This window comes from Balaenoptera borealis, assembly GCF_965194805.1.
Source record: "Balaenoptera borealis genome assembly, chromosome: 3".
NCBI classification, from domain to species: Eukaryota; Metazoa; Chordata; class Mammalia; order Artiodactyla; family Balaenopteridae; genus Balaenoptera; species Balaenoptera borealis.
In genome coordinates this window covers 76,888,067-76,913,352 of record NC_138866.1, presented here as the reverse complement: position 1 = coordinate 76,913,352, position 25,286 = coordinate 76,888,067, and the positions used below count along the sequence as shown (strand labels likewise).

At 46.0% G+C, this 25,286-nt stretch overlaps 1 protein-coding gene across 6 annotated transcripts in view; it reads left to right on the top strand.

The window, feature by feature from the left end:
- Positions 1-25,286, top strand: part of RYR3 (ryanodine receptor 3) — a 551,623-nt gene that overhangs the window by 339,690 nt on the left and 186,647 nt on the right. For 5 of the 6 annotated variants that reach the window (XM_082384900.1, XM_082384898.1, XM_082384897.1 and 2 more), the window contains 8 exons: positions 1,140-1,287; positions 2,166-2,371; positions 2,965-3,139; positions 11,889-12,097; positions 13,735-13,910; positions 14,804-14,840; positions 16,707-16,870; positions 19,957-20,122. In XM_082384900.1, the coding sequence (XP_082241026.1) occupies positions 1,140-1,287; positions 2,166-2,371; positions 2,965-3,139; positions 11,889-12,097; positions 13,735-13,910; positions 14,804-14,840; positions 16,707-16,870; positions 19,957-20,122 (1,281 nt within the window). The remainder of the gene's footprint in view (positions 1-1,139; positions 1,288-2,165; positions 2,372-2,964; positions 3,140-11,888; positions 12,098-13,734; positions 13,911-14,803; positions 14,841-16,706; positions 16,871-19,956; positions 20,123-25,286) is intronic. The other variant, XM_082384899.1, reaches the window with a different exon arrangement.

Genomic DNA, 25,286 nt, shown 5'->3' with positions numbered 1-25,286 from the left:
GTTTAGAACCGGGGTTCGGCCCAAATCATCTGGTACACCTCTCACTCTGAAATGCCCCCCTCATCTCAGTAAGTACCGGGCTCAGTATCAGGGAAGTTCAAGGATAGCTGTGTGCACACGTGTTCATTCATTCCTGAGCCTCCAAACCTGCGCGCTTCTGGAACCAAGAAGACCACAACTACGGAAACTGTGGCAGGGAAGGGAGTTGGGGGTTCAAAACAGCATGTGAGGTTATGATGACTTGTCACTGCTGTTGTCACTATTGTCTTCTTAGTCCCCGTTAAGGAACCGAGGAGGACTGTAATACAAATATGTGCCTACTACCATGAAATGGCCCCACTGTGGCTCTGCCACCTTTTCAGATGTTTCTCTGTGAGCAGAGATGTCTATTAAGAACTGTTGAGGCTTCCCTGGTGGCTCAGTAGTTAAGAATCCGCCTGCCAATGCAGGGGAAACAGGTTCGAGCCCTGGTCCGGGAAGATCCCACGTGCCGCAGAGCAACTAAGCCCGTGCGCCACAACTACCAAGCCTGTGCTCTAGAGCCTGCGAGCCACAACTACTGAGCCCACGTGCCACAACTACTGAAGCCTGCATGCCTAGAGCCCGTGCTCCACAACAAGAGAAGCCACCGCAATGAGAAGCCCGCACAGCGCAACGAAGAGTAGCCCCCGCTCACCGCAACTAGAGAAAGCCTGTGCGCAGCAACGAAGACCCAATGCAGCCAAAAATAAATAAATAAATTTTAAAAAAAAATAGAATCTGTTGTGAGGAGGCCATAACTGTTTGAATCATGGCATGATCTTTCATAAGGGAATAGTTACACAAACCCCCATCTGCCTTGCCTTGGGAATGGAGGTTTCTAACCAATTTCATGACACTTCATTTTATTCACAGGCTGGCATTATTGAAATGGGTTTTTTTACTGCTAGTTTTCAATGTTAGTACAAATTTTCCATTTATACTCATTTAATCTTGAAGCGGCAAATATGTACATTGGTAAATATCAAGGCACTGGGAGAAGAGCTAGCAGGTTCACCCGAGGAAGCCAGGACTGTCGCTGGGAGTATGTGAGTGGGACAAGCTCTTTGTAAAGATGATAATGCATTTTCTCAGCATCTCTTTTCTCTGGCTTCACATAGGATTTAAAGAACAAAAGAAATCCCCGTCTGGTGCCATATGCATTATTGGATGAGCGTACCAAGAAGTCAAACAGGGACAGCCTTCGTGAAGCTGTTCGGACTTTTGTTGGTTATGGCTATAACATTGAGCCATCAGACCAAGAACTAGGTAATCAGTGGAGATTGTTCACTCTGGCCCCAGCTTACTAAACAGGTCTTCTTCTGGCGGAATGCTAGCTTTCAACAGGTCTAACTTGCACTATTAGAAATGCTGGTGGTGCTAAAGAGTGCTAAACTCAATGGTGTATTTTAGAAGTGGGGGGGAGGGAGGAGGGACCATGTTGATAATAAAGCAGTGTCCCATTGACAGATGTTTCTGTAACGAGCACGTCTATGACATAATCCCACAGGGAATAAGTTATCCTCCAGCACTGCTGAGCTTTTCAGGATATTTGGTCACAAAACCAAGTTACCTTTATTTCTCTTGTTTTCCAAACATGTGACTATCAGCTTACTTTGGGGCCAGGTAATGCCATCTCTAAATTGAATTCTAGCACTGATTAAAATCACCAGCTTATGATTATTTAACATGTCACTGCCATCTCGTACCCCAGGGGATACCATAGGCTAGTGGGGCAGTAAAACATGGTTAAGGGGATGGATTTGGAGGAAGACAGACCTGGGTTCAAATCTTTGCTCTCCTTGGTTTATGGGCTCTAAGACCTTGAAGAGGTGAAACTCTCTGAGCCTCAATTTCTTCATTGGTAAGAGGAAGACAATAATACTGATTTCATGGGATTATTGTGAGGAAAAACTGAGATTTAGTTTCTACTGCAAAGCAATCACTCACTGAATGGTAGCTTGTATTGTTATTATGATATGATGATGATAGTGAAGATTATATTATGAACAGAATGCTGTATTGGCTAGTAGGAGATCTGTCATCAGCCTTTGTTGTTGAAAGTCTTTTGAGGAATGCTCTCTAAATATTAAACCTATGTTCTCTCTCTCCCTCCTGCACCCTCTACTCTCTTTTCTTCTCGATAGCTGACCCAGCTGTGGAGAAAGTCAGCATAGACAAGATCCGTTTTTTCCGGGTAGAGCGCTCTTATGCAGTGAGATCTGGAAAGTGGTATTTTGAGTTTGAGGTGGTGACCGGAGGAGACATGCGTGTCGGCTGGGCCAGGCCAGGCTGTCGGCCTGACGTTGAGCTGGGGGCCGATGACCAAGCCTTTGTGTTTGAAGGCAGCAGGGTGAGTTCTGGCTGGTGTCCACATGTCCTCAGTCTGGGTTTTTCTGCTTCACATATTTCCCCGGAAGTGAAAAGTGCTGAGTATCTGGATCTCTGGCTTCAAAAGGGAGGAGCCACCACACTGGCTGATGGAGACCATAGAACGATCATCACTTAGTGTTTGTCCCTTCGCTCTTTCCTCGGGAGAAGGGGAGGGCTGCATGCTCTTGTCCCTTCCGTAGTCACCTCCGTATCTGCCGTGCCTCTGAGCCCATGTTCCCCTCTGCAGGGGAGGCTCACAGAACACTGTGCAGCCAGTATGAGGGAAAATCTTACCACCTTGTCTTAGAGGCAGTTTGGCTTGTTTTCATAGCTGGCTAGGTATTGGGAGACTCAGGCCACCTTTTCTGATGAGCCTTGTATATCTTGGTTTCATTCATCTGTAGATGGACCACTTCTCCCTGTGAGTTGTCCTTGGTAGAAAGGAAAGTGCCTTGTAGAAAAAAGGTACCACTGCCCATTAGGAGAAATTATTCATGGGGTCATTTCTCCAGTAGCACAGGGCCCTCTAGGCTAGGACCTCCATTTCTCTAAGCCCTCGCTCTTGTTTTCTAGGGCCAGCGTTGGCATCAAGGGAGTGGGTATTTTGGACGGACCTGGCAGCCAGGAGATGTGGTTGGATGTATGATTAACCTGGATGATGCTTCAATGATCTTCACGCTGAATGGGGAGTTGCTGATCACCAGCAAAGGCTCTGAGCTTGCCTTTGCTGACTACGAGATTGACGATGGTAAATCCACCAGCTTTCCCCCCTTCCACCTCCACGAGATGAAGGGAAACCCAGGGAGCAGGGTGAGATCTTCTACCTCCTCACTTAGGACACACTGACCTTTGCAGATTTGAAACCCTGGTGGGGAAGATGAGATCTTATCCTATCATTTTTGAAGGATCAAGACAAATAATAGGGATAGTTGACGTGTGCAGTGGAAACGTAAGTCTGAACTTGCCGAGAGACTGACCAAGGGGCTCTCCTCTAATCCCCTGCCCTGTGCCTTGGCATGTTAAGGTACCTCACGTTTCCCGGTATCACAAAGGAAATGCTAATTGCATGTGGACTAATATCCCTGGCAGGAGAGAAAAGTTGGTGAGTTAAAGAATTATCCTCATATTCTGAATTGAATTGTCAGTCTGAATGTCTGTGTAATTGAACTTGATGCTTTGATAAGAACCACTGAAACACAGAAGTCTGACTTAGCTGTTCCCTTGAATGAAATAGAATTTATTTTGAAAGTCAAGCATGCTATGAAACCCAAGCACAGTTGCACTTGTTAATGGCCGTGAACAGACTGCAGTCAGGGCAGCGCTTCCAGCTACACAAAGGAGCGACGGGCGCTTCTTACTTCCCATCTGCAGAGCTACGTTAGGTACCAAGGCTGTTGGCACCAGGAGAAGGAGCCCTGGACTGTGGGTTAGCTGACTCGCTCCTAACAAACTGCGTGGCTCCCGGACAGGTTTGGCTTGACTTCTCTGGGCTTTGCCTCCTTCCTCTGTACCAGAAAACAGGATGATAGACTGCATAAGTGCCAACATCCTTCTCAGTTGTAAAATTCTATGGCAGTGACTTAATACCCACTGTGATCACACCCCTGTGCTTGGTGCTTTGCCACTCTCTGCTGCTTCAGTACAGATGAGAAGGAGGCAGGGAGGTCGAGAGGAAAAGAGGCTGCTCTGGGTCAGGAGGCCTGGGTTCCTGTCCTGCCTCTGCCCTTCCCACCTGTGACATCTCGGGTTGACTTTATTTAATGTCTTTTTACCTCATTTCCCCCTTCTGTAAATGATTAGGGTTCCTGGTAGCTTTAAATTGCTGAGACTTTACAAAAAGAAACAGTCCTCCCTCCCCACCCTGAAAGTGAAAAAAGATAAAACCGCACAGGCAAGAGCAGCAGAAATACATGAGTATGTATTTTTAATACATATAAAATATTCTGTATTTACAATGTGTTTTAGCTTTACAAATCACTTTCACACTTTTTGCAGACATCTATTATCTGCAACATGCATATCCAGCTGTACCTTAAAAGAGCTTTAAAGATTTTTCTAAGAGCCACATATTTGGGGTAATAGAAAAGTTGCAAGTCAACGTATTTTCCTAGAAAGACAGGATGACTGAAGCCAGATGGGGTCATATTTTAATGCCTTCTAAAAAGGTTTAAAATCAAAGTTTTGAAAAAATATGTTTCTGGAAACAACTGGGAGAGATGTTGCCAGCAGAAAGAATGGTTTATGCACTGGTTCAGAGGCAAAGAGGGGGAAATCATGTCAGGGGGCATGAGGGCAGTGGAGAAGAGCATCCTCTGACACTGTTCTTTGGAAACAGATATTTACCAAGTACCCATCACAGGCAGTGCTCTCTTCATGAGGCTGGAGGAAAACGAAGAATTAGAAGATTCAGATTCATCCCCAAGGAAAGTAGCTCCCTGGAGTAGGAAGAGTCCAAAGACCAGAGACCTTGTTATGACTCCCCTGAGTGTGGATTCGGGGAGGTCACTTGTCTGTGAGACTTTGGCTCAACATAAGGAGGACACAAGAATCTTGTCTGTGTGCAGAGTTCTAAGAATTCTGTAAAGTCTAAAGCCTTGCTACTCAAAGTGTGGTCCAGTTGTTATAAATGCAGAGTCTCAGACCCCATGCCTGTCCTACTGATTCAGAAACTGCATTCAGACAGGACACTCCAGTGGTTCCCACGCACTTTAAAGTATGAAAAACAGTGGTCTAAAGTATACACAAATGTAAATAGTAGCAAAATTAAGGAGTTCATTTTCTAGTTGGAAAAATAAATAAGATGAAAATATGGAAAGGTAACTACCAATGCGAAGCGGTGGGTTAAAAATGGCAAATGACCAATGCAGGATGAAAATTCTATAAGAATGGGATTGGAACTGAAGGTTAAATAAAAAATATGAGCTGTCTACCTCTGAGGAGAAGGGTCTTCTTCTAAAGGGGATGTGAGTCGAGTAATAGTGTGGAATCAGGAAACTGCAGGAAAGAGTGATGATACGTTTTGGAAGATTTGTGTATGGAATTTACAGAAGATGAAGGTGGAAAGAACAAGAAGGTGCAGATTATAGCCTCAAACATCAAGGCTTGGTCTTTTTATTCAAAAAACTTTATTTATTGTCTAATCTGGGCCCAGCATCCTTGGACTCCACTCTCTATGACATGGGGAGCTGTCCTAGGGTTTGTGCAGAAGAATACTATAAAGAAGAGGGATGTTTTAGAACTCCGTTTTTAGAGATCATCTGTGCTGTAATGAAAGAGATGCCTCATAGACCTTTTGTGTACAGAGACATGATTTAACCTTCAGAATAACTGAGTCTATTATTAGCACTCTGTTTTATAATAGAATTGTACTGTACTGTGTTAACACACTGTACTGTAGTATTGTATCGCACTTTAATCACACAGAGACAAGATAATTGGGAGGCTCTTTCAGTTCTGTGATGGCTCAGGAGTCAGAGGAAGGGCAGTTGAAAGGCAGTCTGCATGCTTTTCTTTGATGACAATAACCCGGAGGCCTAGAATCACCATATAGCATCTCTCTATTCTCTGCATAAGGTGGAAAGAGGCAGCAATTCTTGCCTTGAGCTGTTAGGAAAAGCATCTGTTGAAAATAAAACATTTTGTGCATTCTAGCCCCATATCAAGCAAAATCCCCTATATGTTTGTGTTCTGGTCACCAGCACCCCAGCCTTGATGCAGGCCATTTACCCCAGAGGGAGTTGCACTGTGTGAAGTTTTTAGTCCTTTGGGGGAAGGAATGGGGACAGGCACTACAATTCGTGGCTGGTCTTTTTTCCCTCTGGGTTATTTATAAGTTGTCATCTTCATCCTCTCCTGTATCATAGATGATCTACTCTTATGGGCCTCATTAGAATTTTCCTAATCATTGTTCCCTGGCCTGGACCATCACAGCTCACAGTGTTATCACCAAAAGGTATCTGGAAGCTCAGAAGCTTCCACGGTGAAACCTTTGCTATTAGTGTTCTCTTTTATCCCATTTAAAGGAAAGGAAGAGAAAGTTCTGCACATGGTGCCAGACCTCAGAACATGCTGTCTGGAAGTGGCTTCAGAGCTGGTCTCCTGTTCTGCCTGTACCAGGCACTCCCCTGGGGCACCTCCTGCCTTGCTACAGCTTCAGCTCCTGCAGGGGCAGCCTCCCAGGCTCTTCCTGCCCCTGGCCTGTCAGGGTTGAACACATCCCCCAGCTCTGCTGGCAGCTCTTCCGTAGGCAGCAGATGAAACTTCGTTGCGGGCAGTGTCGCCGCCATGTGCGCACAGACACACTGGGACCCAAGCTTCCCCTGTCATTCTCTCCCCGGATGGGTGCTATGGCAGGGGGACGTGGCCTCTTGTTTCCTGTGTTTTCTACAAGCCTTGTGACCATCTCAGTGCTGTCCCCGAACACCATCTTTGTGAGTCTTAGAAAATTAAAATTAATGGGTAAAACATGAGCTGCTGGATTGAGACTCTCAGAAACAGCCCAGGAATGGTCTGGGCAGTCATTTAACCACCTCTCCCCAAGATCTGAGTCTTTCCATTACTGGGAGTGATTTGCTCTCATGTCTTTCTTCAGCTTGACATGGCCTAAAAATGGATCCATGGTTGGGATTGTGTTGATAATTGGTTTCTTTCCAAGCTCCTGAATTATAAAAAGATGACCTCCTGGCTGACTCTCCTCCTAGTCGCAAAGCCGTATGAGGCCTTGTGATTCAAAGTTTATCAGAACCTGGGGTCCTCTGGAGGATTTAAATGCGTGTGTTCTTGACATACCTTTCCTAGAACAGGAATTCTATGCACATCTAGGTTCCAAGTAAGGCCGTTTGCAAATTTTCTCCTCAAACCTCTTCAATGATGTCAGCATAATTACTTCTACTAGGCTGCAGGTAGGGACGGAGTATTGCTTTTCCCCTTTATTTTTCTGTTTTCTTACTTCTCCAGTCTCATTTGAAGCTAGGGATTAATTGAGTTGTGTGCAAAGTGCAGATCCTTGTGTGTGCACGACATTGTTCACAGTAATGCCAGGTGGCCTTACCAAGTGGATCTGTTTATCCAGATCAACTCCAGGGAGCCGTGTGGCCACTTGAAGAAAGCAGCCCTTCTCCTCCAAGGGGCCTGGAGTGCTTTGCGGTTGTAGGTCTCCAGCTGCCTGATCTAGAGGCAAACTAATCAACTACACGACACTTAGGAAAATCATCTGAAAAGTGAAGGAAGAGTTCATCACAAAGCCAGTCACTGGAGATAAGAATTAGAAAGCAGTCATCCGGACCTCAGTCCCCATTTCTTGCTCTGGACTGCTCTCGGGCAGCCTCGTTCACATGCTGGCTCCACATACTTACCAAGAGACAGAACTTGAGCAAGTTATCAACTTGCTAGGCCTCGGTTTCCTCATCTGTAAAATGGGCACAATAATGAGCTAAATCTGTAGAGCGCTGAGCCCAGGGCCTGACACCTAGAAAGTACTTGATAAATATTAGCTGGTAGGGTTTATCATCATTGTTTCCCCTTATCTGTCTATCAAGCAGAGTTATCAAGTTACATGAAGTTGTAACTCCTCAAGTAAAGAAGTTGTAGAAATGGAGCAGAGTCTCTCCACCAGGTGGAGGGAGCTGATTAAATGTATCCAGTTTTCAAGTATTCTTCCCCAGGAGAAAGTGCTGGTGCCTTATGAGGATGTAGCTTTGCTCTCGGTCCTTTCTGGAGTTTCTCTTTTCTGGCTCAAGCCTGGGATTTAGCTTCTTGTCTGCTGTTGTACAGAGCTGTCCCCGCTGTGCCCACTTAGTCCCGAGGAGCTCCCTGACACTCCCTCCTGTTGCTTTGACATCCCCGACTTTTGTTTCAGAGTCTGTTTTCAGGCAGTGTTCAGCTCTCCCCCATAGAGATGGCTTCTGCCTCAGAGCGACAGCGCTCTGCTCTGTAATGCGTACAGCCCTCTGCCCTAGGACATAACTGCTGTTTAAATCTGGGGCATTCACCCCCTGTTACCTTCACCCCCTCTCTTGCACACTGACTGTCAGCTGGTCTGTGAGTCAGAGGGTGTGGGATCTTTTCCCATTTTGTCACTTGCCCTTCTTACAACCTTGGTCAAGTCTGTTAGCGCCTCAAACCTTCAGATTTATCTTCAGCAAAGTACTGTCCCCTCTGCTGATGGCTTAGGAACAATGAGGAGCCCAAGCTCCTTAGAAAAAAGGCCTCATGCAGATATGACCTTTCTTCCTTTCTGCATGCATCTTGCATCGTCAGGGGGTCTATAACTAGGAAGTCATTGATATGACCTGGGTTAGTCAGAAGTCCCCATTGTTTTTGAATCTGCTGCTTACTTATCCCATCATTCAAGTTATTGGAGAAGAAAGAGGAAGAGAGACTTTATTTTTTTTTATTGATTTTACTGAAGTATAGTTGATTTACAATGTTGTGTTAATTTCTGCTGTATAGCAAAGTGATATATACATTCTTTTTCATATTCTTTTCCATTATGCTTTATCACAGGATATCAGATATAGTTCCCTGAATGTTTATCCATTCTATATATAATGGTTTGCATCTGCTAATCCCAAACGCCCAAATATCCCTCCCCAACCCCACCCCTTGGCAACCACAAGTCTGTTCTCTATGTCTGTGAATCTGTTTCTGTTGCCTAAATAAGTTCATTTATGTCATATTTTAGATTCCACATATAAGTGGTATCATATGGTATTTGTCTTTCTCTGTCTGACTTCACTCCCTATGATAATCTCTAGGTCCATCCGTTTTGCTGCAAATGACATTATTTCATTCTTTTTTATGGCTGAGTAATATTCCATTGTATATATGTATCACATCTTCTTTATCCATTCATCTGTCGATGGGCATTTAGGTTGCTTCCATGTGTTGGCTATTGTAAATAGTGCTGCTTTGAACACTGGGGTGCATGTATCTTTTTGAATTATAGTTTTGTCTGGATATATGCCCAGGCATGGAATTGCTGGATCATATGGAACTCTATTTTTAGTTTTTTGAGGAGCCTCCATACTGTTCTCCATAGTGGCTGCACCAACTTACATTCCCACCAGCAGTGTAGGAGGGTTGCCTTTTCTCCACATCCAAGAGAGACTTTCTTAAGATGTCCTATCTCTGCTCACATCACGGATGGAATGCTTCAAAATCATGTCTCCAAGATAAAACTACTATAGTGGTACTTTTCCAGGTTGAAAACAAGTACTGTCTTGCAGGTGGGGATGTCTTACCACACAACATTCACTCTTGTGCGTTCTATTTGTCGTCCCCACTTCTGTAAGCTCCTGGTGATCAGGATGGTTTCTTTTCCTTCCCTCATGTCTTCTCATAGCATAGAACAGAGCCCGCTGGCCCAGTAGGGACCCAAAGGTTTTGCCAACAGTCAGTCCTTAGTCCATACTGGAATCAGATCTCCAAAGATTCCTCATTTATAAAAATCTCTTTCTCTAGAAGGGGATAGTTTCATCTATCCCAGTCTCGAATGGCACGCCAGAAACATAGCAGTGCTCAGGACGGTGCATGAACCTGTGCTTGTCTGATGGACCAGACCGTCTGCCTTACCGAGTGGTGGGACCACCAGCCCCCGGTGGTCCTGGGAGGAGGCTCTTTGTACATACGTCACCGTCATTGCTAGGATTTCACTGGAGCTCTCTTACTCAGAAATAGTATTAAATAGTGTCCTAAATGAGTTCATAGTTTCTGAAAGCAACCAGCTCAGCTTGGGAGGGATTTATCTTTCACTTATGAGACTTATTTACATAGAAACTTTGTGGCTTAGATAATAGTATATAAGCACTGGTTTTAGGAGGAGTGCATTTTGGCCTTGGTCTCTATGAGCGACTTACTGTTGAACATAAATTCTCCCAAAATAGACCTTTAAATGTCCCCTTAGATAAGCACCGCCATCCTAGGAGTGACACGGTTTTCCTCGTAGGGACTCCAAGGCCTGCTTCAGCCACCAGCCTCCGAGCCCTTCCTCCTTTTCTGAGCTCTCCTGGCAGCCTCAGCTGCCCTCCGGCTGCCTGCCGCCCATCTTCCCAGATCTGGGATAATTAGTGCTTTCCCAGTTCTGCTGATTTGTTGGTCCACAATTATGATTCATAAATAGCCTACAAACAAGAACACCAAATAATCTGAACTTCTGCCTTGGGTCTGTTCCGCATGGCAGTGTTATAATATGATGAGGATACAGAAGAGAGCTTGGAGAGGCAGTCACTGTAAGAGTGAACAGAGATGTCTATGTCTCCTGCTTGAAAATCTCGCTTTCCTGCTTAGGAGGGGACTACAGCAGAAGGCTGCGAGGGTGCGGTTTGTAAACTGTATTTTGTAAACAAGCGGAGTCATTGTGTTAGCATCCAAAACTTCTTAGGCGTGTACTCTCAAAATGACATGAACCGTTAGACCTCTCATTTCACTGGAGAAGATGCTGAGACCTAGAAAAGTTGGGCAGTTTACACCAAGTCATTCTTTAGGCATTGTTTTGTTTGGGGGCAGTATTTAAAATTACGCAGGGCCTAAGATATGGAAGCAAGCTAAGTGCCCATCAACAGATGGATGGATAAAGATGATGTGGTATGTGTCTATACACACACACACACACACACACACACACACACACACGTGTACATACAATGGAATATTATTTAGCCATAAAAAAGAATGAAAATCTGCCATTTGCAACACCATGGGTGGATCCAGAGAGTATTATGCTTAGTGGAATAAGTCAGACAGAGTAAGACAAATACTCTATGTTATCACTTATATGTGAAATCTAAAAAATAAAACAATTGAAGGTATATAACAAAACAGAAACAGACTCATAGATATTGAGAACAAACTAGTGATAACCAATAGGGAGAAGGAAGTGGGGAGGGGCAAGTTAGGGGTATGGGATTAAGAGACACAAACTACTGTGTATCAAAGAGATAAGCAACGAGGATATATTATTGTACAGCACAGGGAAATATAGCCATTGTTTTGTAATAACTTTAAATGGAGTACAATCTATTAAAATATTGAATCACTATGTTGTACACCTGAAACTAATATATTGTAAATCAACTGTACCTCAAAAAAAAAACAAAAACATCTCCAGAGATAAATAAAATAAAATAAAATTACCCAGGGCCTAAAATCAATTTTAGTTAAGGCATAGATAAAGAATTTCACTTTTTCTCTTATTGGTTTTACTTTTCCAGCTGATATTTATTTATGTCTTAAGAAGAATCTTACCTAGATGATTGTTTTTTTCAACAAATCATTTTGAACCGGACTCACTTTTCTTTCCCATATACCAAGGACAGCCGTAAACTCCATGTGACCTCCTGTTGTTGAGTTTATGTGCCAGGAAGAAAGAAAAGGACGCTGTCCCGTCTTTCTGTCTTTCCTGCTGAGACTCAAAGCTGTTAAGGAAACAAAGGTTCCGCTTCCTCCCAGCTTCCCAGGACAGTCCTGCGGGCTGACCGGGCTCTCTCACCATTCTGCAGGCTTTGTGCCCATATGCTCTCTGGGCCTGTCTCAGATCGGCCGCATGAATCTCGGGATGGACGCCAGCACATTCAAGTTTTATACCATGTGCGGCCTCCAAGAGGGCTTTGAGCCTTTTGCTGTCAACATGAACCGCGACGTGGCCGTGTGGTTCAGCAAGCGCCTCCCAACATTTGTCAACGTGCCCAAGGATCATCCACAGATAGAGGTAACGCTGCACGTTGCGGGGACCCTGGCAGGCCAGGGGGGACCAAGGCCCTGAACTCCCGCTGGTGCTCCTGTCACCAGGTGGTGCTTGCCTAAGTCCACGCCCTGGCTGCGCCTACCCCGGTCACTTCCTCGCTGGCGCTCAGAGCCGTCGTTGCAGGTGCCTTAGTTGGGGCAGCTGAGTGGCATCTTACAAGTGGTAAGCACCTTGCAGATCCATCCCCAAACCTCTGGGCCACAATGTTTTCTCCAGACATGCCTATACCGGTATTATAGCAATACAGTATCCAGAGACCTTAAATGTTGTTTTCCTTAAAAAGTTCAGTACCTGCGCTCAGGATGATGTGTTCCAAACCTGGTTCTCCTCTGCTCATAACTCGATGTCTTTTAGGCTTTGTTTAATTCCTGCAGAACCCTCTCCAGGTTTTTAAGTGGAGGTGTAGTAGTTGATTATGATGCCTCCCACCTTGTCGGGGGAGCAGAGAGGCAGAGAAGCCAAAGATTGTAAGCAGCCTGATTCGGATTCTGGTTCTACATCTGCTTGCCTCTGTATCACCCAGCCCCACCATGGTTTTTTCATGGCGTAGGGGTGGGATGGGGGCCTATGGGATGTCAGACAAGTCAGCTCCACTGAAGCGTTAGATTCAATGGCTTGGTTCCCCCAGACTGTTAAGTCCCCTTCACTCACTGCCCACTTTGAATTCAGCAAGTATCCACTCTTCACCCTCCGCTTTTCCCCACACTCTTAAATGGTAGAGACTTTAATTTCTCTGATTCCTACCCGGCCATTACTTTAGAAAGCTGGCTCATAAACTTTTTGGAGGTCGTGAACCCCTTTGGCCAACTGATAGAATCTAGAGAACCTCCACTTAGAAAAATATACAAACCACACAAAAATATGCAAGTGTACTCATGGACCGCAGGATAGGAAGTGTTCTCTAGAACGCAGGGAGAAATGCTCAGATTGTAACAAAATTATTATTGTAAGCCTGTTTACTTTCTCTGCTCCTCCCTCCCACCCCCCCTCAGCCCCCGGCCACACACACACACCTCAAAAATCCAGTTTTGATCTTTCCTCCAGTGCACCCCCTGCAGTGCTTGTGCCCTGGAGCTGGGAATTTGCTCCGTATGTAGAGGAGTCTCCAGGAGCTTCCGCGCTCAGGCTGCAACTCTGGTAAAGGTGGGAAAGGCACTGGGTGGGAGACAGTGCCCCCTAAGGAAACTCTGATGTCTCTTCTTGAGCTTTGGGCTTTCTGCTGCCTTCTCCCTTAGATGTTCTCATGCCCACTGACAGGGGAAACCTCTGGAAAGATTTTCTCCTTCAGCCACTTGTCACCTTCCTAAAAGGTCAGCATCAGCGAATACAACACTGCATTACCCCCCTGCCTGGCATCCTTGACCTTGCAGAAAACCCAGTGAGCATTTTTAGATCCCTAATTTAGATCCCTCACTCCCCCAGCCAGAGGCAGATCTGTGATATTTTATAGGGCACGGTCCACGTAAGGATGAGTGTAATGGTTCGTTATCACTCATGACAACCTTAGTAGTTCGCATAAAGCCTTGACGTAAGTAGTCAGTGAGGGGAGGAGGGGTGGGTCAGAGTCAGGCTGTGTCAGGTGAGGACCACGGCATTTCCAGGTCGTGAGGATCGATGGCACCGTGGACAGCCCTCCGTGCCTCAAGGTGATCCACAAGACGTTCGGCACACAGAACAGCAGTGCCAGCATGATCTACTGCCGCCTGAGCGTGCCGGTCGAGTGCCACTCCTCCTTCAGTCACAGCCCGTGTCTGGACAGTGACGCTTTCCAGAAAAGGTGAGGGAGGAGCCTCCAGCTCTCAGAGGTGCTCAGCGTGTCTGTTGCAAAGTCGGCTTTCTGTCTGTCTCCTGCTCACTCTACCTCGGCACAACTAGAGCCCTGTGAGGAGGGTTCCCTCTGCTTTCAGTCAGGAAGAAATGAGGATGGGTGTGCACACGAGTGCATGCCCGTGCACATGTGTGTGTGTGCAGTGTATAATCAGGGGACCAATCAAGCTTAACTGGGTCACATCCAGTGAACGAGTTTCTGCTCTTCCCAAGTTGTCTGAGTCCCTAGCCTCCTTGCAACCTATAATTCGTATGCTTTTGGAGTAAAAAGAATGTAAGTGCATGAGAGGGTTCAATTGTTGTTGCCTTTGTGTGAAATTAGAAGCTTCTGTAGGCAAATACCGCCTTCTTTGCATAACTATGGCCAGTGTCCAACCCAGTAGCTGTGTGACTCATGAGTAATGTGACTTCCTCCTTCCTGATAAGGAATATATTCCTTGCTATCTTTCTTCCCTTTAATGTCTATTTTTTATTGTTGATGTATATCTGGTCCGGGTTTCCTCTAGAGTTTTACTATCTACCAAGCTTTAAACAAGCAAAGCTGCTTAAGAGAACAGGATAATGTATTCCAAGTTATCCCTGCCTACATTATTAGCGTCTCCCAACCTCCCCCTAGCTCTAACTTACACCTGGGCTGAGAGACAAGAGTTGGAAGTCACAGCCCTGCCTGGTGGTATCAGGTTGCAAATGAACAAGTCCCAGGACCAGTCAGGCTCACTCATGTATAGGAAAGAGCCAGCTTCTTAAACCTGCCTTCGTCATTAAAGGTAGATCAGTTGCCTGTCAGACTTGTGGGCTTCTCTATAGACCTGAAGAACTAAAACATGGATTTCTTCCCCCCAGGAAACAGATGCAAGAAATACTCTCTCATACAACAACAGTAAGTAAATGTGCTCAATTATGGTTTTAATTATTTGATTCTTTGCTGTGCCTGGTAATATGCCCCCTACAGCAAAGGTCTGTCTAGAGATCCTCTTTAATTGCCAATTACTCTGTCTTTTAATATCCTTCTTGACGCTTCCAGAACATATCTATGGCATTTCTCAAGTGGGGGAAAGAAAAACAGTTATTCAGTGCAAAACAGAACTCTACCTGGAGCATCTAATTGGGCATCATTGTGTGATTGGTGCCTATTTGCCACCAGGGACTCAGCACTGCCTTTCTGATTGAAATGAACATCAGTTGGGGGAGAAAGGGGGGGATTCTTAATGTAATCCTTTTGTTTGCTCTTTTATGTAAACTGCTATGAATCAATTCTCCCGTCTCTCTGAGCAGTGCCAGGAATAATGTTGAAAGCAGTCAAATGAGAAAAAGGAGCAGGGAGCTAGCCCAGAAGATGGAGGCTGCCTTTGGTTCTTTTTCTTCAGGCCAGACAGTGGTCAGAAAGCAATGCTTCTGAATTCCTTTCTTTCTCTCATCCTTCTTTAGCACCTGACCAAAAAACACACATACACACACACACACACACACACAAATTGCTTTGGAAGAAATGCGTGTCACCCCTTCTATAACGTTATCCTGCAACCCCACGTTCGTAGGTTAACTATCAAGAGTATGATTCTTGCAGCGGCATGTCACACACTTACTATGTGCAGGGCACTACACGGAGCACGTTGTATCACCTTCCCTCTTAAGTTCTCCTGCAACCCCAGGAGATGAACAATATCATGCGCTCTGAGGCACAGAGAGGACAAGTGACTTGTCCAAGGTCACATGATTCATAGCTGCCAGTGCCAAGATGCCAGCACAGGTGTGTCTGGCTGACCCTTCTCCAATCAAGAAGTAGGACAGACTGCACATAAAAGGACTTCATTTGCACTACTGATACTATGTATAAAATAGATAACTAATGAGAACCTACTGTATAGCTCAGGGAACTCTACTCAGGGAACTCAGTGCTCTGTGGTGACCTAAGTGGGAAGGAAATCCAAAAAAGAGGGGATATATGTATATGTATGGCTGGTTCACTTTGCTGTACGGTAGAAACTAACACAATATTGTAAAGCAACTGTACTCCAGTAAAAATTAAAAAAAAAAAAAAAATAGAAGCAAAATAGAAAAAAAGAATAAATGTGCTCAGTTTCATAAAGAAAATGATGAAGCAGTCACTTACCTCAGTGCTTTAGTAGTTATGATAACACAGTGATACAATTCACAAGTTGTTACAATGCCCACCAAGAATGGCTGTAATTTTTCAGCCCTGCCTGTCATTGAGTCTGATGACCACACAAAGCACATTTGGCCACATTGTGGGCTTTTTCTTTTGTAGCATCTTTTTCAAGACTTAAAAAAACTTAGACTTCCTGCAGAATTGCAAAGTGTAGCCTGAGTTCTCTAACCCCCGGCCCCCAGGGCAATTTCATCGCTCTTCTCTCTGAGGGTAAAGATGTGCCTGGCTCGCCCTAGCAGCTCTGGTACCCAGAAGAGGGTTAGGGTTCTGTGCTGACCATTCTGAGTGGCTGCCCCTGGCCTCGGCAGCAGCATCTTCTGGGCAGAGGGTGGTATATTAGATGCCTGATTTTTTTAGGCTAAAGCACAACAGAAAAGGAAAAAATAAGGAAGCCAGATTCTCTCATCAACTCTTCCCCCAGTCCAGAGTGCAGTGCAGTACACCCCCAGAACAGTGTGTGCTTTTTAAGAAAAGGGAATCAAGGGGGGCTGCTGCATAATTTCTGCCTCTTGAGCCCGCTCCCCACAACAGGGGCGGGGGGGGGGTCACTCACGCCCCCCTGTGGTCTCTCCCCAGCAGTGCTACTACGCAATTCGCATCTTTGCTGGACAGGACCCCTCCTGCGTCTGGGTCGGATGGGTGACTCCCGACTATCATTTGTACAGTGAAAAGTTTGACTTGAATAAAAACTGTACCGTGACTGTTACTCTGGGGGACGAAAGAGGCCGGGTCCACGAAAGGTAAGAGGACTCCTGAGGGACAGGTTGGCCCTCCCCCAGGGCCTCCCCCCCTTTTTCCCTTCCCCCTCACACCCCAAAGAAGGAAACATCAGCCTCTATTACAAAGGGAAAACGAAGCACAGGCTTAAAATCCTTAAGTAAATGGGGTGGGTGGGTGGGGAGGACTATGGTGGGAGAAGTGTTATTAGCCAAAATAAAGGGCAATTTCATCACATGTATAAAACATGACCCAGGGATGGGAGATACAGATGGACAGTCGGGAAGCCTGGGCTTCCTCTCAGACTCCGTGATTTCTAGGCAAGCCCCAATTTCTACAACATCAGAACAAGACAGAGAAAAATCCCTGGGTGCTTGAGGGAAGCCAATTGCAGAAAATAAGAAGATGTACCACATCACACAGCAACTGATCAACTCAGAGCTTCTCATCCCAGAAGTTTGTAGTGGCTGAAAGCATAAAGAACATAAAAGAGACATGGCAAATTTATAAATAATAACCACTGAATAGAAATTAGGGATCTTCAAGGAAAATATGTTTTAGGCACACCCATACCCTCCCACAGGTCCATTGGTACTACCACCAAGGAAGGATCTTTAACCAGTGATGCCCCAGAAATGAACCAGCAGACCATGCCTTATTTCCACCTAAGTGAGATTTACTAGAGTCCTTGCCCAGATGGCAGGCTTGTATAGAAATGTAATAAGTTGTTTCTCATGACAACTTTATCCCTACAAAGTCAGGAATGTTTTGCAGTCAGTACTCTTCAGATACTACTTGCTCATCAAAGGCCAGTGGCCAGAGGTCGGGCGCAATTGCTGTTTTCTGGGGGGACCATTGTTGGTGGGTGGTTAAGAGTACAGACTTTGGAAGCAAACTGCCTGCGCTTTAAACTGGGTTCCAGTACGTACTAGAGGTGTGACTTTGGACCTGTTACTTAACCTCCCTGGATCTAAATTTCCTTATTTATAAAATGAGAATAATAGTTCTAATCTCACAGAGTGTTATGAGGCTTAAGTGAGATGATACATAGGTAAGAGCCTACAGCAGTGCCTGAACTCAAATACTCAATAAACAGCCCTCTTATTACCATCACTGAATGTCCATCGTGTTATGAGGCCCAGAGTAGATGCTATAACCAGATGCAACATCTGGTTTGGTTAAAAGGAAAGTATGTGAAAGCAGTTGACCACTCCGGACTTTGCTCTTCAGCCAAAAGAACGAAAAGCACACAGTCGCACCCCAGTTGGGTCTGTTGCTCCAGTTTGCTCGCTCTGCCATGCCAGACTGATTATTTTTATTTATCTGAGCCTCGGTGACCACATTCATGGTGAAAATTAACTGACACATCGGCACCTTAGCGTAAGACCCAGTAGATAGTAGGTGCTCATTAACTCTTGGTTCTTTGTCTTGTTTAATAAGAAGTAAACACAGGATCGATTTTAGGATGTGTTCAGGCATTTCAAACTTAGACCCTTTGAAATATGACCAAAGTGTGGCACTTCACACTCTTGCGGCTTCTGTACCTTATTAAATGAATTCTGTAGTCATTAGTGTACTTCGTACTTGAATCACTGAAAAGAAGTAATGACATCGCCACAGTTTAACCTTAATGGAAATCTAGCAATGGCTATAACTCTTTGGAAGGAGCAATTTGCACTGGCGCTGCCTGAGGGCATTCACTCTGAGAAACCAGCCTGACTGGTGCCGCGGAGGAGAGTCGAGGGGAGGAGGTGAAGGAGTGCTTACACACGGGATTTCTAGTTGTCTGGGAAAGTGATGGACTTCTAGAACCGGAAAAAACCTGGGAGAATTCTAATCAAACTCTTGGCTTTCCAAGGCCAGATCAGATTGACCTTAGGAAGTTTAAAGGGGCTGCTCTAGCATCCCATATAGAGTCACTCTCTCCTTTAGCCTGAGACAAATCGCTTGGTGTTACTTTAAGCAACCGGGTCCCTCAGATGAGCCACACCAGGACTGGGTTTAGGAGGAGACATACCAGCTGCCTCTTGCCCGCAGCCATCGTGAGGGGCTCTGGGGATCCACATACCACTTCTCCAAAGCCCACCCAGGGTTTGAAATCTTACCATTAAAAACCCAGGCTTGGGCTTCCCTGGTGGCACAGTGGTTGAGAATCTGCCTGCCAATGCAGGGGACACGGGTTCGAGCCCTGGTCTGGGAAGATCCCACATGCCGCGGAGCGACTAGGCCCGTGAGCCACAACTACTGAGCCTGCGCATCTGGAGCCTGTGCTCCGCAACAAGAGAGGCCAATAGTGAAAGGCCCGCGCACCGCGATGAAGAGTGGCCCCCACTTGCCACAACTAGAGAAAGCCCTCGCACAGAAACGAAGACCCAACACAGCCATAAATAAATAAATAAATAAAATTAAAAAAAAAAAAAAAACCCAGGCTTTGGAGTTTAAAGGCTTTGTGGTTATTATAGTTGGCTTTTAAAGCTAAATGCCTATGGTGGAGTTTTCTTTCTGGGGGGTGGTAGCCAGCTAGCTGAGGAAGGGACCCAGGTTGGTAGGTGGTGAAGAGTGCAGGGGGCAGGGCTCCAGGGAGCTGGGAGTGGGGGGTAGTACAGATCAGGAGGTGGGAGGCCATCAGAGACTAACTTTATCTACTTTGCAAATCTTCCTGGGGCCCAGGCCTGCCATCCTAGGGAACGTGGGCCTGAGTTCTCAAGTGTCACACGGCCTTTTGCCCTGGCACTGAAATGGAACTCAGGACACAGAGTTTTCGTTCCTGCCTCTTATACCAAATTCCTCTCTAAGTCCACCTGTGGTAGTCATCCTCTCTGCACCTTTATCTCCCACTTCTAAGGTGGGAATACTACCGTCCCCATTATCTGTTTCAGAAACATGAATTGACGATGAGCCAGGAAGCAAGTTGCCTGAACGCTCTGCTGTTTGAAGCAGATAGAGGTGCCACATTCCTAAACTGAGTGAATTCATTTAAGAAAAAAAAAATTATTCGCAGCTGATTGGAAAGCTTCATTGGAAGCTTTGGGGGGCATTTCAATCCTGAGTCTTGATTCCAAACTGCCCCAGTCCAGATTCTGTGCCTTTTCCTCTCTCTGGCTCCTAGTGTGAAGCGCAGCAACTGCTACATGGTCTGGGGTGGGGACATCGTGGCCACGTCCCAAAGAGCAAGTCGCAGCAACGTGGACCTAGAGATCGGCTGCCTCGTGGATCTGGCAATGGGCATGTTGTCCTTCTCGGCCAACGGGAGGGAACTCGGCACCTGCTACCAGGTAGGGGCGGCTCCTGGGGCCGTGACAGCAGCATCTCCAGCCTGGTGCTCAGGGCACGGCTCCTCGGTCTTCTCCGTAGGTGGCGTCCCCACCACAGCACATGGAGTTGATGTACCCATGTGGTCCAGTGCCATCTAGGGAGACAGACAAGAGTAAAGTGACTTCCTTTTGTTCAGAGAGGGAAAGATCTCATTTATTGGTTGATCAGAAATGCTGGTCATCCTTCTAGAAGATAAGAAGGCTTTTCCTTGGTGATGGGCTCTAAAAGGTTATTCGTTGGTTCCATCAGTATTTCTTGTGCAACTTTCATGTTACCTACACTATATGAGATGCAAAGTTTAAAAGGTCAACAGAGATACTCCTCTCTTTAAGAAACTTCTGTGCTCAAAATATAGACCTGTAAAAACTGATTTGCCAGGGAGTATTCCCTTTGCAATAAAAGGTTATTCTCATTCACTGTGGCTTCTTTACAGGGTGCTTTAAAATGCATTTACATAAATAATTTATTTTCCTCTTTCATTGACTATGAACTTCGACAGAACTACTTGGGGAAGCCATTAATTATACCCACGTAGGTTTACCCGTCATTAACCACAAGAAGCCTAATCTCCTTTAAGCTTCATCTTTGATGGCCAAGTAAGCTTGGGAAATGCCACAAATGATATCCTCCTTTGGAAGTTTCGCAGTGAGTGTTAGTACAGGAAAAGTTTAAGAAATGCTTCAGAAAGAAACCTAGCCAAGCATTTCTCATATTATTTAACCAAGAAGAGCTTTTTTTTTTTTTTTTAAACAATTAGTAATATTCTATAAGCCTAGAGTTCTACAGAGCATACTGTGAGACAGGCTAAGTTAGGAAGTCAAATTTCTGTATTAAACCTTCTTGACACTCCAAGGGTAGAATGGAGAGCCTCATGTACGTGTGGATAGAGTATTATCCGAGTTCAGAGAAGGAAGAGGCTGATTCCATTGGGAGTGATGAAGAGAAGGTTTATTACAGAGAAATCTTGATTTTGAAGCAAAGAATTCTTCCAGGTGGAGAGAGAGGAGTGTACTAGATTGAAAGAATGGCACAGAAGCGTAATGGAGACGGGGGCATAGTGTATGTCTGAGGAACGATGGACAGAATAGAATGGGTTATGGTTCATAGTAACAAATTTGGAAAGGTAGGGAGGTATTAGGAAGAAATGTGGAGCTCCTGAAGAGTTCTGACCAGGGCAATGGCAGGCAGTGTCCAGGGAAGCTTAGCCAACTACAGCGGATTAAAAGCCTCCGGCTCCTGTGTAAATGGCTAAAACCCCAGATTCCAGAATCAGCCCCAGGTTACAGCCTCTAGGCTGAAAAGCCCCTTGGCAGCCATTGTCTGAAATGTTAGGTGACCAAAATCAGATGGCAGGGCCCTTCCTGGGGGCCAGGGACGGCCTGCTGGTGTGGCGGTCCTCTCCAGGACCTCCTGCAGTGGGTAGCCCCCTGCACACCTCCTCTTCCTCCTGGGAAGGAGTGGAATCATCACCACCACCCAGCAGCTGGGACCCCACCAGCCGCTCCCAGAAAGAGGCCTCTGCAAAACCAGGCTTTGAAGCAGAAAGTAAGGTATTCTTCCAGTACTTTCTCATGCTTCCACGTCCCCCTCCCCACCAGTACCGAGAGGAGGCTTATATACATTACTGCCGTCCTTCAGAATCCATTAGCTTTTTCCCATTAACTTTTGAAATGAGTTTGACTGAAGGGTCCTCCCTGAGCTACAGAGAGCTCCAAAGCATCTAATCACTCTTAAGGTCCCTAAATAAATAAATAAATAAATGGCCCATGGCATTTGCAGCAGCAGGGACTTGCCTGCTTCAGGAAAGAGCCCATGACGGTGAGAAGATGTTACAACAAAGAGGAGAACACATTTGTATCCCATCTTTCACAGTAGTTCCTGGTTGACATTGGGCTGGTCCACTGTCTGAGCTGCATGTTGGCACCTGCACCCCAGGATGCCTGGCGTGACTCCATGCGTATAAATCCCGATGGCTCTGCTCAGGGGTCCAAACCCACTCCCACCCTGAGGTGGGGTTGGGGAGGAGGTCAGGACTCTGAGCAGGGACCCTCGGGGGGCTCATCCCCACCCAGCCCCCTGCTCATTCCCGTGAGACAGTAACGTGTCCAGCCATGCGTCTGGGCTCCCAGCAGTGGGATAATTGTTATTCTGCAGCTGTAGCCATTTTCATTTTTCAATTATCTCAAGAGGAGCAGGGCAGCAATATTTATATACTGGCTTTCCATTCAGAGAGGACCAGTAAGCAAAATAATGAGTGGAGGATTCTCTCAAACAATGTTTCTAGACCTCCCCATTAAATACTGCTGCACAATTTGAAAAGCTTTTTCTGTCTCACTTAATGTAATCATGGGAGAAATGAGAAATAAAATGTGTGTTCAAGAGATACTCCTCAGTTACTGCCACTCCAGCCACACTGCTCTGAGAGCAGAGCCAGCCGTCAGATTCAGATTTACCAGAGGGGTTACCATTCAGTTCAGGCTAGTTCCTATGCCCTGACCTTCACACGTGATTAGAAATAGAATGTCTGTCATTGCAAAGACAAAACATAGCAGCCAGTGATAAAAGGTACCTTAAACACAAAGGGAAGAAAGTCCATGGCACTTCGTGGCAGCCTCAAATCTGGGCTCACTGCTTATTCCATTAGAATGCAGCCTCCACTTCCAGAATGTAAGCTCCTTGAGGGGAGAGGCCATCTCTCAGGTTCACTGCTGCATCCCCTAACACATGAGACGGTACCTGGTACCTAGTGAGTGCTTGCTAAGTATTTATTATCAAACTGACCAACTCGGCTGGGAAGCCACTAGTTTTTTAATTGCTGCCTAAAAAGTTACCACAAAATTAGCAGCTTAAAACAGCATCCATTTATCATTTCATAGTTCTGTAGATTTGACTGGGCTCTCTGCCCAGGTTCTCACAAGGCCAAAAATCAAGGTATCGGCTGGAATGAGCTAGCTCTGTCCTGAGGCTCTGGGTAGAATCCCCTGCGAGCTCATTCACGTTGTCGGCAGGATCCAGTTGTGGTTGTAGGCTGAGGTTCCAAAGTCCCCATTTTCTTGCTGGCCAACCCCTCTCTGCTTCCAGAGGTGCCCACATTCCCTCTCACGTGGCCCCTTCCATCTTCAAAGCCAACGAGGGCACATCTGGTTCTTCTCGTGCTTCAAGACTCTCTCTGATTTTCTCTTCTGCCCCCAGCAGGAGAAAACACCTGCTTTTTTTAAGGGCTCGTGCAATTGGATTAGGCCCACAAGGATATTCTGTCTATCTTAAGGCCAGCTGGTCAGTAGCCTTACTAACATCTGCAGAAACCCTTTTGCCCTGTGACATACACGATCAGGGGACTAACCCCAGGGGTCAGGAGGGCCGTCTAGTATTCCACTTACCACACCACCAGTTGCAGTTTCTCTCCTTAGGTACACCCATCAGGAGCTCATCCTTGTGTGTTCTTGTTATTTTAGTGATTGGAGAGACGTTTCCGTTGTTCATCGTGGTGGGAGTATACTCTGTACGGTAGAAATAAACCCATCCCAGGGCACCCATCCTAGATGCTTTCAAGGACCTCCTCTCTGCAAGCAGGTTTGAGGAGGGCCCTGGCATTTGACTGGGTAGTTTATGAAGTTTGCAGGGACCATTCCTGAGGGACCTAAAAACGTACCACCCTCTTCAGCCTATCGTTCCCTATACTGGTACAATTTAGCTCAGCAAAGAAAACCTCTGGCTGAATGCATTTCTCTCTCTCTTCACCTGGCTGGTCCAGGTGAAGTTTTCTCAGCTGCCAGACCTCTGCTTGCTTCAAGTTGCCATGACTTGAGGGACACACATTGTTCTAGATGTTATTGGGTATTTGAGAAATCTGGCGCCAGACCAGAGATGACTCTTGCCTTGTGGCCAAAGTCACACAGCATCAAATCAGAATTTCCCATATGTGTCTCTCACCCATAAACCCAGATCCTGGCACAAAGAAGGTATGTGATAGGCACTAAATAATTGTTGAATGTCCTTACCAAAGCTTATTTCAGACATAGCCTAGGCAGTTCTAGCAGCCTCCTCCCTACCCGTTGGTTTTACTGGCATCATCCCTTCATATCGTCCATGGGTACCTGAAGCATCAGGTAAAAGCAAACGTTTTATCTGAAACGTAAGCCCACTACCGTGTGCTCAAATGACATGTGCTGGGTGCGCGCCTGGGGTCTAACCAGTCTGGCCTCCTCATCATGAGCAGATGATAGCACTGGACCAGACAATCTTTTAAGTCACTTCCAGCCATAAAGATGTGTGTTTATAATTCTTATGTCTGAATGCATTGAGGAAGTTCATTATTTACAGGAAGCCCGTAACCAATATCCTGGCAGAAAGGAAAACTGCTCTATTCATTTTCTGTTGCCTGATAACAAATTACCACAAACTCAGTGACTTAAAGGCATTCATTTATTGTCCCACGGTGTCCGTGGGTCAGGAGTCAGGGCACAGCTTAGCTGGGTCCTCTGGGCAGCGTCACACAAGGCTGCAGTCAAGGTGTCAGCCGGGCTGCATTCTTTTCTGGAGCTCGGGGTCCCTTTCTGAGCTCACATGGCTGTTGGCAGAATTCATTTGCTTACATTTGTAGAACTAGGGCTCCATTTCTTGCTGGCTGAAGCCAGGGGCCGACCACTCTCAGCCCCATGAGACCCCCTGGAACTCCTGTCACATGGCCCTCTGACAACATGGCAGTTTACTTCTCCGAGGCTGTCTGGACCATCTTCCTCTCCCATCTGCTGAGATGGAGTCTTCTACAGTGTAACCCAATCAGGGGCATGATAGTCGCTTTTTGCCATATTCTGTTTGCTGGAAACAAGGCACAGGTTCTAGGAGAGGGGATTGTACAAGGGGGTGACTCATTGAGGGGCACTTTTAGGGTATGTTCCCAATACCCAGCAGCCCCTAATGTGACAGGTCGGGAGAGTTGCAAGAATGTCCTAATGTCTGAATTTGCTTAAAGGCAAAGGACTTTAGTTGGTGGAATTAAAGTTCCATTTCTTCTTCCGTGGTCCTCCGAGTCTGATCAAAAGCCCGACTTCAAAGTGAGCAAGGGATAAGTGGAGCCCCAGATGTCATAAATAAATAAATCCACATGCCTCATCTCAGTGG